Below are 14,488 nucleotides of genomic sequence, written 5' to 3'. Positions count from 1 at the left end.
AACAGCTGAACTCAATCAGATGCAGTGGAAACTCCATGATGATCGACAGCTCCATCCTCCTGTGGGGGGCGGGGGTGGTGGTGGTGGGGGGGTACTGGTTAGAGCGCAGCAGCCCATTACAGAGGCAGATGTCTGTCATTTCAGTCCTGTTGTCTCATCCTGTCAAAGAGCTCATTTCTAGTCGATTAGTGGATTTCCCAGGTTTCACACTTTAATTCCCAGTCTTCTTCTTCCTTCATCATTGATTACATTTCTGCACTGTTGCTGTTTTTGAGTCATACTTGCTCAAACGTTGCAATTTTCACTCCAGTTACAAATTATTTCCTCTAATTTAATGATTTACATTACGTCCTGATTCACACTCTATTGGTGCAGTTATGAGGAGTCAGCATTTTTCTCTCAGTGGATTCAAATCTAATTTTGCACAGTGTCCTGACTGTGTGTGTGTGTGTGTGCGCGCATTAACCACTGAGCTGGAGCTGTGTGACGGTGTGTGTGTGTGTGTGTGTGTGTGTGTGTGTGTGTGTGTCAGTAGGTGGCGCCTCTGAGCACAGATCAGCTACATCAGCTCGTCCACGCCGAAACATCCAGCACTGTGACCGTGGGGCTGCACTCAGCATCTGCTGCCTCCTCTCCTCTCCTCTCCTCCCTCTCTGTTCCCTCGCAACAGTGCGGTGATGATGCGCGGACTCGGTCGACGCGTTTTCATTTTTATTTTCAAGCAGCACAAATATTAGTTTTGATTTTTTTTTCCTTTGCAAAGAGTCTGAAAAGGAATTCGGACTGACAAAAATGGAAAAAGAAAGAAAATCATCTCAACAGTACGGAGCTCTGGATACAACACAGGTGGACGGAGCGACGGAGAAATCAGGTGAGTTTTCAATAAGAAGCATGTGTTGCAATGAAACATAGACGAGCTGCATGCGGGGACAGTATACAGTACAGGTCTGTTGGACAGCAGCAACTTGAGTGGAGAGATGAGCTCCAGGCTCCTGCAGATCCTCACTGAGCTTCCTGCTGAAGTTCAGCAGCAGCTTTAATGTTCTGTTCAAATATAGAAAAGAAAAAGATGGTTTGAATGTAGTTTTCTTAGCGTCTTCTCTGCAGGATTCAAATGGAACAGTGGCCTTTTATTTTACTCACAATTCTTGTCTCCTGATAATATAAAGCCCCTAAATCTAAATGTCATATTTAAATAACAGGTTTCTTGAAGAGAGTTGTGGAACTCCATGACATCTGCTGGGAGAATAGACCCCGTTTAATTGGTCAAAGGTTTCAAGGTTCAAGGTTTCATGGTTTTTATTTTTTTATTTAATTCAAGTTACAGAGCTGTAACCAATATTATTTTTATGTTTGATACATTTTTTTCTCAATCAATTAACAGTTTCACAAAATAATCAGAGGATGTTTCTCAGAGTTTCCCATGTCCACGATGATGTCATGAATTGAGGTTCAGTGTTGAGTCATTTAAGACAAAAAGAACAGAAAATACACACACACATATATATATATATATATATATATATGTGTGTGTGTATTTTCTGTTCAGTTAACAGTTTCACAAAATAATCAGAGGATGTTTCTCAGAGTTTCCCATGTCCACGATGATGTCATGAATTGAGGTTCAGTGTTGAGTCATTTAAGACAAAAAGAACAGAAAATACACAGATATATATATTTTTATATATATTTTTTTATATATATATATATATATTTTTTTTTTATATATATTTTTTTTGGGGGGGGGTTGTTTGTTTGTTTGATTATCAACAACTACATCTGGTGACAAAACAGGTTGAGCTGACATCCCATAGCCTATAACTGGTCAAAGTTGCTGCTTTCTCTTAACAGATCAATTGAACACATCAAAAGGCATAGAGCAAAAAGTCTCCACTGATACATGAAAACATGGATATACCCTTGTTGGTTTAATATTTGCTTTCAAAAATCAGATTTTCCTCCATAATCAGCTCTAAATTAGATCTTAATGAGACTTTCCAGGAGGTCTGTTAGAAAATTACTGCTGATGGAGACGCCTGATTAGCTTGATTGTGACATTTAATAGTGTTTCTCTCAGGTCTTTGTTATTGCCACTGTACAAGCTTCATGTTATTAAAGGATCACACAGACACACATTATTTTATTTTATTACTTTCCATTATACACCACTTGTACAGCATGACTGACTTTAAGAGCGCCTGAAGGCTGTGACAGTGTTACAGCTGCTGTCATCCATCAACGCAACACAAACTCACATCTGCACAAACCTCCTGTGTGGCGTGTGTTGGAGAAATTAAAAGCCAACAACAGCTTTGACAAAGTGTTGGAGGCTTTGGAAAGAGATGACGGGAACAAGAAGGAACACATGCAGGTTGTTGTAGCACATGAACACCAAACCACTAATTCTTCTGTGTGTGTGTGCATGTGAAAAAAGTTGTGGAATCACCAGTGTGTGTGTTTGTGTGTGTGTGGGGGATTGCGGGGGGGTTTGTGTTTGTGCTGTTCTCCCCAGTGGTTCAGTGTGTGTGATTGTAATGTCTTTTTACACAAGGTCAGGTAATTAAAAGCCAATCCAAGCTCTGCTGGATGACTCACCGCTCCTGCTGAGGAGTGGGAGGCAGGAGGGTGGGAGGGCAGTGCAGTTATCCACTGACTGATACTCAGTCGTGGGGGGAGTGGGGTGTTAATGTTCAGAGCTGAACAAGGATCATTACAGGTTTAACTGTCATTCATGATTTCACATGCTTTTGTGTTTTCTCCTGCATATTAAGGTAGTTACAAATGAATCCTATTTATCACAAGAACATGGAAATATGGAAATATCACTATGTATATATATAATTATCACCCACAGACAAACTAATGGAGTATTTTTTTTTATCAGTACTATGGAATTCAGACGTTTTTATAATTTTGACTCAGTCACTTTTCTTATAATTAGTCAAAAGCTCCAATTTACTATGGAACAAAATAGCAGTAATTTCAATTTAAAGGAGGCATATTATGCCACCTTTCTACAAATTAAAATAGTTCCCAGGTGTCTTAAAGACATATCTGTGACATGCTATGGTCAAAAATACCCCAAGGATCAAACATACTCTCAAAACAGCCCTGTTCAGAGTGGCTGGTTTCAGTGCCTGCCCCTTTAAATGCAAATGAACCACTGCTTTCCCCGCCCCACCCCTTCTACTGGTACCAGGTAGGGGTGGAAATATGCAAATTCAAATCCTAGTTACATCACTGGAAGACAACTGAGGAACAGCTCGTAAAATCACATGGAAAATTAGATTTTTTTGTCAATTCTCACATTTTGGGGGTCGGAAGGCAAGACAAACACCCAAATATGTTAAAGAGCCTTCAAAAAGTGATATTTCCAAGCATGCGGCCTTGGAGCTGGACTATTTAAACAGACTGCTGCCATGACATGTAACGCCAGTCGTTCTGTCAAAGATGTAGGATTAAAAGATGAATAATTGTACTTTATTTATTTAATAAAGAAGTTGTGGTGTTGTTTGTCTCTCAGCAGAGGATGTTGTTTCCATGGCGGACTCCACCGTCACAGCGGAGGTCATCGAAGGAGAGCTGTTCAAGATCGAGCGGATACGAGACATCCTGGTCCGGAGAGAGTCAGAGCTCAGATACATGTAAGATCTGATTCTTCACCATTCTGTAGCAGATTTGGGGGGGGGTTGTGACTGACGGCGGCCCTGAAAAATATCATTTCATGGGGGCTCTGAAATACCTGACAGCATCTCTGGTGTGTAGCTTTTCACTGAATTATTTATAGCGATCCAAAATAGTGTTTTGTTAGACTCGATAACATTTGCGTAGGAGTTTAAATACATTAAACCCGAGAGGATGATGCGTGCTTGTCTACTGTCATGTGGTGTTCCACTGTTTGGTCGCCTGCACCCACACACACACACACACACACAAAGTAAAACTCTGCTGTACACACATCTGAACACACCAAGATATTGTTGGGAGTCTCTCAGGGGTACGAGAGGATGCACCAAGTGTCAGCCTCCAACACAGGGAGCAGCCATGTGCACGATGGCAGAAAGTGTGTGAACAATACAGCAGTGCTATTTAAGGGCTCACCAGGCTACCAGCACGCACACACTCAAACACACACAGCCTCCAGTTGAAACGATGCCCTTTTCTCTTTTCTCTCTCATCCTTGCTTTTAATTATTTCTTTCTTTTTCTGTGGAGACCTTCCTCATTATTTTGACAGAGGATGGAGGTGGGAGAGCGGAGACTATAAGAACAGAGACTGCATAATGTGACTGTATGATGATGAAACAAGAGAAGCAGAGAATAATGACTCCTGCATCTGTTTTGTTTGTCTGTGTAAAGCCTTCAGATGTGCTGTCTGATCAGTGTTGTGCTTCATAATCATCATCATTATCATCATGTGTTCACACGAGTCACGTCAGTTCACACACGACCACAGGGTGAAAAGCGATGCTCAGTCCCACTCCTAATAATAGGTTGGTTTCCTCCTAATCCCCACGGGCCTCCATGTGTTGACATGTATTAAATCAACTGAAACACAAAGCATTAAAAAAATTGTATTGTGAGAAAGCAAGTGGTTCTTACATCCCACAGACAGGTGAGGATGGATGCGGAAAGTATGTAGCCTAACCCAGCATGTGTTATTAAAGTAATAACTCAACATTTGTAGGAACAGAGTCATTAGCTTTTCTTGACGAGAGTTAGAGGAGAATTGTGTTACCACAGTTAATAAAGTAAATATGAAGCTACAGCCAGCAGCAGGTTAGCTAAGTTTATCTTATTTTATTTTGACACTTTAGTTTAGTTTAGCTTAGTTTAGCTCAGCACAAACATGCCTGGGTCTGTCCACAAGAGGCCAAATCCACCACCAACATCTCTAAAGCTCCCTGGTTAATACCTACTGTTGTTGAATTACACCAACAACAGTTAATCTGGTTCACAACCGTGAAAACAAAGACAAACACTCAAATCACATGTATAGTCTTAGCAGGATAAAAGTTTTATTGTCTTTACAGGCTCACACTAAAGTCACTACAGGTTTTTCCAGTGGTTGGGGGTCTGATTGGTGAGTCACTATTAGAAAACAGATGTTTAGGTCTTTGAAACAGATGCATTTTTAACCTTTTCAACATCATGTGTTTTAGTGCAGGCCAACCAGATTTCTAGATTATTTGATGTGTAGCCTTAATTACTGTATGTGGATTATTTTATTTTTAGATTGCCATACTAATTTGTTGTATATCAAGTACAATATTTTTTGTGAGTGTCTTATTGTCAATTAAGGGGCCTATTACTTAGGCTAATTGAATTTAGTCTCATTTAAAAAAAACAAATACATAAAAGTGTTGAAGTATTTCTTTAAAAATAATTGTTAATGTCTCTCTTTCTGTGCTTGTTATGGTGAGGAAATATAAAAATGTATCTTGACTCCTGCTGTAGGCTGGTGCAGCCCCTCATGAATGCAACATGAGCAGGACAACTTCCATGTAAATACATTCTGCATAAACAGGACTGAGCAGCAGCTTATGAGTCATCCTGAAGGATATCAACAGAGCAGTGTGCATATTTCTGTCAGTCATTTTCCTCTTCTTGCTGTCACTGTACAGTAATCGCAGCACACACACGCACACACTTATGTGACTGGCTTGTGGCGTGTTGAGAGCAGTATCAGAGTCAGGCGGCAAAATGAGATCTGATGGTGTCTGGTGTGATTCCTTGGCAGAGGGCAGCGTGGCCGTGTTATTTCAGCCAATAAACTCAGGGACCAGTGTTTTTCTCTGTGATAAGCGCCACCATTTCTCAGTCACACTGCCATTTACAAAGTTAGAAAGGAAATTGCTTTTGCTGCCATGGTATGAAATGAATCCAGTCCATGTTTTCAAAGGCTCTGGAGGGCAAAACGGCACATTTCAGATAATGTATTCTGTAAGTTATCCATAACAAATTTAACCCCATACTGGAATAAGCTGATTTCCTGCGAAAAAAGTTGTGTCTTCACCGTTTTTGTGGGAATGTTTTTCCCTGTGTGTTCTCCTCTCAGGATGGATGACATCCAGCTCTGCAAAGAAATCACAAGACTGAAGAAGGAGCTACAAAAACTGGTCTCAATTCCAGGTAAATTAAAAAAGCCATCGCTGTCTTTTAAGCTGCAGATGTTTTGTTTTCTTTTAAACTGAAAAGACAACAGCTGTAGCACTGGCCTATGAGGAGAAGTGGAAGGATTTTTAATGAGCTTCAGAATAAACTGGTTGTGGAGGAAGATTTCACCTGTTGTCGCCTCAAACACCTACAGACTTCAAACAGTAATTTGCCTTTGAAGGCTTCACTTATTCCATCTGACTATTCATTTTAAAATGCCTCTTCTCTCTGAAAATATTCACACTTTTACTCACATTTCTTTGTTCATGAAGTTTAGATGACAGCTGTTAACACGGAGGAAGGTTGCCCCGGCAACTACACGCATAAGCAACAGGGATGTTTCTACTCTGTGAACTGTTAAACATTATAGGATATGAATCTCCTGAGATGGAAGTATTGACACATCACTTGTTGCAGACTGTAACATCTGTGCAACAGTAATATAGATAGTGATTCTATTTTCTACAGATGTTTATGGTTTCCAGAGGATGAACCTTGTGAAATTTGGGGATCACATGGCTCTCACTGGTCCTTCACGATGAGCTTCACAGTCATGATTTTTGAATGTCTGAAATGAGCATTCTGTTAAATCACTGCTCGAAGAATTTATGACATGTGGCCTATCTTGAATAGAATATACAAGACAATTGTTTACTCTTTGTAACGCTATCTGTCTGACTGTTGAACAGACAAAGACAAGTCCAAGGAGGACAGGCAGAGGGAGGAGGAGCTGCTGCTGCAGATCAACAAGTTGGTGGAGACCAGAGACTTCCTTGTGGACGACGTGGAGTTTGAAAGGCTGAGGTGTGCTCGTTAATCCAATGATGTTACACTGCTGTGACTTAATCTTTGATTTCATTTTCAAGATGTTTCTCTGGAGACAGTGGTGTGTAATTCTTCAGATTGATGATGGAACTATACAGGCAGCTTTTAGCATTTTAGTTCGTCAGTCTGAGGATCCTCCAGGTCATGTTATTTCAATGTCTCTGACATTCAACATTCATTCATCAGGTCCTTCAAAGGGGACCTCCACAATCTCTACTGACAAAAACAAAGACATACATTTATGTGATCTTTGCTGATCAATCCAATGAGTGAACGATGTACAGTAGAAATACTGTGCTGGCTAATATTTTGCACATTAAAAAGCTTAACAGTAAACACAAATTGAAATCTGGCTGTCTGAATATTTTTTATAGATAGGCCTACTATCATTCCTTCACTGCAGTTCAAGGTGAAAATACTCAGTCATGGCATCGACTGATTATTTAGCTCATGATATGGCATAATATGATATGTGAAAAACATCACAAGGTTTTACAGCTACACAACAGATACATGTGTTAATCAGAGAGAGATGTTGGTTCTCGGTATAGCCTGCTGTGGACAGATTCAGGCTTGTTTTCCTGCCTTCTGTCTTTGGACTAAGCTAACCAGAAGCTTAGATAAACTAAGATGAAATATCTCTGTCCTCTATATCTTGACAAGTAAGCAACTAAGTCTGCTTCCCAAAATGTTGAGTTATTACCATCATAATACAACTTGACAACAAATTAGCTGACTTCTTATTTTTCTCATGAACTGTCGTGTTTTATATAGAAACACCTCATGGACATGTAAACAAGGTTAGCACCTGATATATAAACTGTCTTGTTTAATCACCTCAACGCTGTTCCCTATGCCCTCTGTGTATTTACACTGAATAATAACAAGTGCACCATCACTCAGATCATTTGTTTGTGGTGCTGTGTTAGCTGTCACCACTGATAAGCAGGATGTTGTTTTTGTCAGGGAATATCTGTGAGTGACATTTTGATTGATCGCTGGGAGGTGAGGGTCCAACTTCCTCCAACAGTCAGTGTGGATGTGAAGCTGACATAAGGAGAGAGAGTCCGTCCAGAGACTGTTAGTTTCAACTCAAATGATATTTTGCGAATGTAATAAAATGTTGAATATATTAAAAAAGAAGGATGTGTTTTCTTTCTCAGGGAGAGAGAGGAAGACAGAGAAATGGCTGCCTTCTTACAGTCCAAGTTCCCCAAGGTGATGGCTGCAAAAGGTGAGTGTAGTGTGACCACGAGGCCGCCACGTGCGGGTCTGACAGCGAGGGACAGCACAGAAGTGTTGTGAACGTGCTGTCTCCTGTCACGTCTCCTTCTGCATCAGGTGCTGTGAAGGATCGAACGCTGGCGTCCAAACCCCAGCAGACCCCGGCGCCATTTCTCACCAAGACTGGACTGACGCTGCTGAAAGACTGCTGCGGCTTCACCTGCTCCGTCATGTGACAGGAGGAGGACACAGGACTCCACCCACCACAGCAGAGAGGTGTGCTCTTTCACCTGTGTTGTTGTACGTCCGCTCCTGTAGAGAAAGATCACCTGCATTAATCCTCACATTATGCTCATGTGCATATTATGACGTGAGGGACATGTATTATATGACGTGTGTTTGATGTGATTTGCTGCTGTGAAACACCGTGTGCACGTCCGTCAGCAGAGAGGCTGAGCGGCCTATGGATATACTGATAATGGTTTCTTTCTAACAAAGTGAATTAGATATAATTATGGCTGCTCTGACAGTGCAATGATCCATTTGGGATGTATTAGACAGCACGAGTGTAGAAGTCCCCCGGGGAGCAAATTGCACTCGCTAATCTCCCTGTGCCGGTTGCTGTAGTAGCAGAGTATTAGAATGACATTGATGGGGCTGTAACTTGTGATTATTATCATTACTGATTCATCTACTGTTTTTAATTCTTTCTTTATGTTCATTTTGGATTTATTTAGTTTTGTCTGTAAAATGTATGATGAGTTATCACATTGAATAAGCTGGTGGATGTTTGATATTTTCACTTGATTGCTAATCATGGTTTCATTTAAAGGGATAGTTCACCCAAAATTCAAATTTCACTCATTATCTACTCACCCTCATGTCGACTAAGGGCTGGGAGAATTTTCAGAGTCCTCCGTGCCTTCTCGGAGTTACGGGGGGGTCCGCGCAGCAGTATTTGTCCACATAATGGTTGTGAATGGTGCTCACTTTTCTTCGTCCAAAAAGACATTGAAGCCCCGACATGAGAAATTGTTCCGCCGGGATTTGCACTGACACAGGAAGAGCAGTGAACTGAGACACTGGGAGCTTCCGCTACAAACAAGCTTAAAATATAGACTTATTACATTTTTTTCTGAACAATTTCTCATGTCGGGGCTTCAATACAAGAGGGACATTACAGACGAGCAGTATGGAGGTATTTGGATGTTTTTTGGTGCATCTTTTTGGACGAAGAAAAGTGAGCACCATTCACAACCATTATGGACAATTTCTGCTGCGTGGATCCCCCCGTAACTCAGAGAAGGCACGGAGGACTCTGAAACTTCTCCCAGCCCTTAGTCGACATGAGGGTGAGTAGATAATGGGCCCTAGTTTCGTCGACCAGGTGAAGTCTAGCATCAGCGCAGCTTCGCCACGCCAACGGGGTGTGGCCCAGGTCCATTTCGCAAGTTTGCTGGGCCGCGCAGTCAGACTTAGACTAGCGCAACCCCTCCCCTCGTCCCTCCCACCGGCGCAAACGGTGAAGAGGGAGGAGAGAGGGCGGGAGGGAGACAGGAGGAGGAGAGAAAGGCGTGGAGTGGGTTTGACACAGCCGAGTCAGATCTTCACCAATCAAAGGAGCTCCTCTCCTCACCTTTAACTGCGCGGCGGGTGATGCGCGCTGCAAGTTTGTCATTTTATACTTGGACATGGACGGAGGAAACAGCGACGCCAGAGGCTGAACCTCTCCCAGGAGGAAACAGCTGTTTTGGTCCGGAGGTCCGAGCTCAGAGTGACCAATAATGAGTTTACTAATATACTTAACCAGGTTTGATCTGATACACTGAGAACCCCTACCCAATCTAAGAAACAACTAATACACTAATAAAGAAACTCACATTTATTCAAACCCTATGTAAGCAAGATGACAGGTGTACACTAATCACAACATAAACACAGACCATGTGGATTAAATCAGCGTAAAGGACTCGCGCTCTCTCTCTCCCTCCCTCTCTCTCTCTCTCTCTCTCTCTCTCTCTGTCCTCCTCTCTCTCTCTCTCTCTCTCTCTCTCTCTGTCCTCCTCTCTCTCTCTCTGTCCGTCTCTTTTTTTCTCTTTTTTTTCTGTGATAGAGATGCTGAGTATACTGTAGTAGGCTATATACTGACTATCTGATACCGAGGCTGTTGTGGTGGACTAAGAGAGATGAAGATTTGTGTTTTGTTTTTCATTACGGCTGCGTGATGCGGTCGCTCTCCGCTAATGAATTAATAAGTAAATAAATAAATAAATAAATAAAGGGGATCATCACAACGTGTGGTATCTCAACACGGCAGCGACATGCAGTCATCCACCCTCAGTCCTGCTTTTGGGACATCCACAGCTGCTTTTCAGTGCCAGTTCGTCCCTGCTGTGTTAATTCAGGTGGAGTTTCCATTGCGCGTGCCACAGCCTTTGATCTCTGCTTTGATCTGACGTCAGATGTGACGGGACAATCTATATAGATATAAATTCACGTGTTGATTCCGTTAGTTGCATTAAATAGTGGTTATTGTGGATATTTATTGCATTGAAATGTGTCTGGAACTGTGGAAATCTGCCTGTGAGGTCTTGGTGACGTGTGTGCACTGCAGGTCAGTCAGCCAAACTTCCACTGCACCTGCTGCGCTTCGCTCTGCGCTGAGAATAGACCTGGTTGGAGGTGGCGAGCTTTCAGCGCAACCTCGGCGGGACATTTTCGGACAAAACTTCCACTGCACCAAGCTGAATCTGTGACGCCTCCCCCTGCTGCGCGGCCACGCCTATCTCAGCGCAGCGCGATCTGCCAATCTTCCAATCTGACTTTGCGCTAGGCTGCGCTGGTCGAAACTTGCATTAGACCGGCTGCGCTACCTTGCGCCACCTGCGCTGCGCCAGCAAACTAGGGCCCAATGAGTGAAATTTGAATTTTGGGTGAACTATCCCTTTAAGTAAGTTCAGTGAACAGGAGCCTTAACACAGAGAAGAGATGGAGCCTGTTGAGGAAACGTCACATGATCATGTAATAACCCAGAATTCTGCAGGTTTTTCTCCCAGAAGAGTCCGTCAGTCAGAGGTCCACCACTGAAACCAAAGTCTTTAAGAAGTCTGCCTGACATTCAGTCTATTGTGTTTCCATGATGTAGTGTTTGTGTGACTGTGACTGTGAACTTTGTCATCTTTGCTGTTGAAATAAAGACTTTTAATGCTCCGCTGCTTCTTGTGGAGCTCAGCATTTAATTTTGAGTTTTATCATTTGTAATGATAATAGAAAAAAAAAAACTAAACTTCAGGTATAACATAGTTTTCCTGCTGTGATCAACCCTGTTTATTACATTTTACAAAACACACACCTTTTTCTCTTCCCTGCAGGCTATTTTCTTTGGTCCTGGCAGTATTTCAACATGCATTATTATATAAATGACAGTGAATCATGTCAGTAAATAGGCTTATTACATGCATTTTGGTCAGAGTCTGTCTTTACAATAAACTGTGAGCTATAGAGCAAAGTGGCTAAGCAGCAAAGTTACTACTACATGATGTGAACACACCCACAACAAAGAAAGTAATATTAGAGCAATGGCAGCCATACAGCTGATACATTTGAACATGTGTACTTTATATGTAACAATGATGGTCACATCTATTTTATGTTTAATATGCAAACATTTGCCCAGTATAGTAAAGGTGCCTGATAGTAGGAACCCAATCTATTTCTATGCTTGCATCATATGTGCTACTGCCATGACAACGGGATGAGGTGGTGCTGTGTGTGTGTGTGTGTGTGGTGGTGGTTGTTGAGGGTATAATGTTCACTGTAGTGCGGAGAAAACCAGATGGTATCAGTTACACATAAGATACCTCAGCTGCCTGCTTTCACTTCTCAGACACACACACACAGAAAGAGAGAGAGAGATACACACTGCAGCCACATATGAGTCATACAGTAGACTCTGGGATGCATTCCTTCCAATAGTAAAGCCACTGTCCTTTAAATGGCTCCTAATTGAGCATTGAAGCCAAATAGGAGGAGCTAGATTGACATGCATGCTGTTGCTCTCCTTTCTCCATCATTTAGTTTAATGCACATTTATACATAATTTAAACACAGTCTGCTGCTGTTGTCCCTCGAGCCTCAGTGTGAGCCTCCTCTCCCTGCGGCAATGCGGTCTGTTTTGTGGGTCCATTCCCATGGCAGTTGATAAAGGCCGTCACAACTGGTTGCAGATTAAACAGACCTGAGCACAGGCGAGCAGCACTCTCCACTGTATTTAATTTGCAGGCTGAGAAGCCTAATCAGGGGCCTCCACACTGTGAATGTGGACAAGTCACTGCCAGCCCACTCTAATTGGATGGTAGAGAAAAAGCTGCTTGTTCTTGTACGTTCTGCAGGCAGAGGGCTGGAGAGATATCAGGCTTCACCAAGGCAAGAGGAACAAAGTCTTTGTTCTCTCATTGTCCCTTTGCCTTCCACTCTCTCTCTCTCGCTCTCCCTTCCTCTCTTTATCACCTTTTATTTACCTCTTTTACTCATGCATGTGATGAGTGTTGCAGCACATAACCTCCAGCAATTTATATTTTGTCCCCTGGAAACGATCTGTTAACGTTTCCTCCGGGGAAAGTAAATGAGAGACCTGTGTGTGTGTGTGTGTGTGTGAGAGAGAGGGGGAACAAAGCAGACTGATGAAGGCTGTGTGGAGTAAAGTGAGAGATAATAAAGAGCGAAAAGGTGATGGAGTGAATCTGTGAAGTGTTTAAAAGGAAATCTATGGCTAAATGAAAAGGTCTGGGAGGATTGGGAAGCTGCTCTGGCGTAATGAGAGGTTAGATCAGTTCTCTTTTTCATTAACAGACGGGTAACAGTCGGGCGTTTAGCTCCAATAGGCCTTACATAACTTAAAACCAAACAACACAATGAAAACATTTATGAATCGTACCTATATCCAACTATCTCACAGCAAAGGATTGTGGTTGAATTTGTGTCCGACAGTGACGAGCGTTTGAATTACAGTACGGGAAATCAGCTCATGTTCCCAGTTGATGTTTATCACTGACAGAGATGATGTGATGTCCGAGACATTCCAAGCCACCGGATGAAGACCAGTTCATCGTCAACAATGTGATACTTTATCTCCTACATGTTTTTATTATTAAATACACCACCACAAGAAGAACATCAACCAAACACACAAAGACAACGAGACACTTCTTCCCCCAAACAACGGAGAGTTTGAAGCTCTTCAGAGGAGCTGGATGTTGTAGCCACAGCCCAGCAGGTTGGAACTGCTTCAGCTGCTCTTTTCTTCTTTTTTTAAAGTATTTTTTGGGCTTTTAATCGACAGAACAGCTGTAGAGAGACAGGAAATGCGGGAAGACAGAGAAAGGGGGAGCAACATGCAGCAGAGGGGCCACCAGTGGAATCAAACCGGTGCTGCTGCGGCGAGGACTACAGCCTCTACCCACTAAGCTAAACAAAGCCCCCCAGCTGCTCTTCTCCACATTAGAAAAGTGCACTTAACCATAGAGTCAAATCATATCACTTAAAATACTACAGTGCCAAACTAGGTGGTGCTGGAAATGGTTTGCGCTGCTTGTGCATTGTCATAAATATTTTTTCCAACATGAAACTCAACAAAAGTAAAACTGTGACATTAAACATAAAGCATAGAGACCAAACTGATGTTTCCTCTTGTTTGTATTTCAGACATCTCTGGCACAGTTGGATCAGGACAAAGGTCTGTGTAGGAAGGTTGTTCACCTGTGGGTTGTGAAGTGGCAGCTCAGGCTCTTCTCCACCGCAGAGAAAAAACACAAGCGCTGAAAGGGACCTTTCAGAGCAGTCTCCAGTCATTACACATGCTGTGATAAAGGTGAAGTTGCCTTCACACTGTTCACACTGAGTTCTTCTTCCTGTGGTTTGGTTTGATGATAACTGGGTCAATATGGTTGGAGGACTGACCTTGCGACTTCTGAGTACAACAGGAACCCACCGTTATCATCATCATTCATCATTATTATTGGTTACAGCCATCATTACAGCAAGAAAACACACATTTCTCCATATTACCATTGTAATTATTAGTGGTTACAACAATTTGTTCAGCAAAAATCACACATTTCATGTATCAGTGTTCTTTAAAGGATTTCACTGATTTCAGAGTCCAGGTCCATGTGATTTATTATTGATAGGTGTAGGCTACCTCTTCTCAAAACATTGTTGATCAATCTCTCCCTAACATATCACTGTGAAAACTAAACCACAATTACCCTCTAAAAAGAGGAATG

The 14,488-nt window shown here is 42.2% G+C and overlaps 1 protein-coding gene across 2 annotated transcripts; it reads left to right on the top strand.

Moving 5' to 3' along the window:
• The first annotated feature begins 633 nt into the window (after nt 1–633).
• LOC146983423 (bMERB domain-containing protein 1) lies at nt 634–9,028 on the top strand. Of its 2 annotated transcripts, none has more exons than XM_085785447.1 (6): nt 634–871; nt 3,527–3,644; nt 6,058–6,131; nt 6,845–6,959; nt 8,144–8,214; nt 8,322–9,028. In XM_085785447.1, the coding sequence occupies exons 1-6, from the start codon at nt 793–795 to the stop codon at nt 8,438–8,440; spliced, it is 576 nt and encodes a 191-aa protein (XP_085641573.1). In that variant the 5' UTR covers nt 634–792; the 3' UTR covers nt 8,441–9,028. The 2 variants fall into 2 exon arrangements, with proteins under 2 accessions (XP_085641573.1, XP_085641572.1); XM_085785446.1 differs by having other exon boundaries at nt 3,524–3,644.
• The last annotated feature ends 5,460 nt before the right edge of the window (nt 9,029–14,488 follow it).

Source organism: Trachurus japonicus, chromosome 8 (assembly GCF_045865225.1).
Source record: "Trachurus japonicus isolate A0001 chromosome 8, Traja_1.0".
NCBI classification, from domain to species: Eukaryota; Metazoa; Chordata; class Actinopteri; order Carangiformes; family Carangidae; genus Trachurus; species Trachurus japonicus.
The sequence above is the reverse complement of the archived record's forward strand: the minus strand, read 5'-3'. Positions and strand labels throughout refer to the sequence as shown.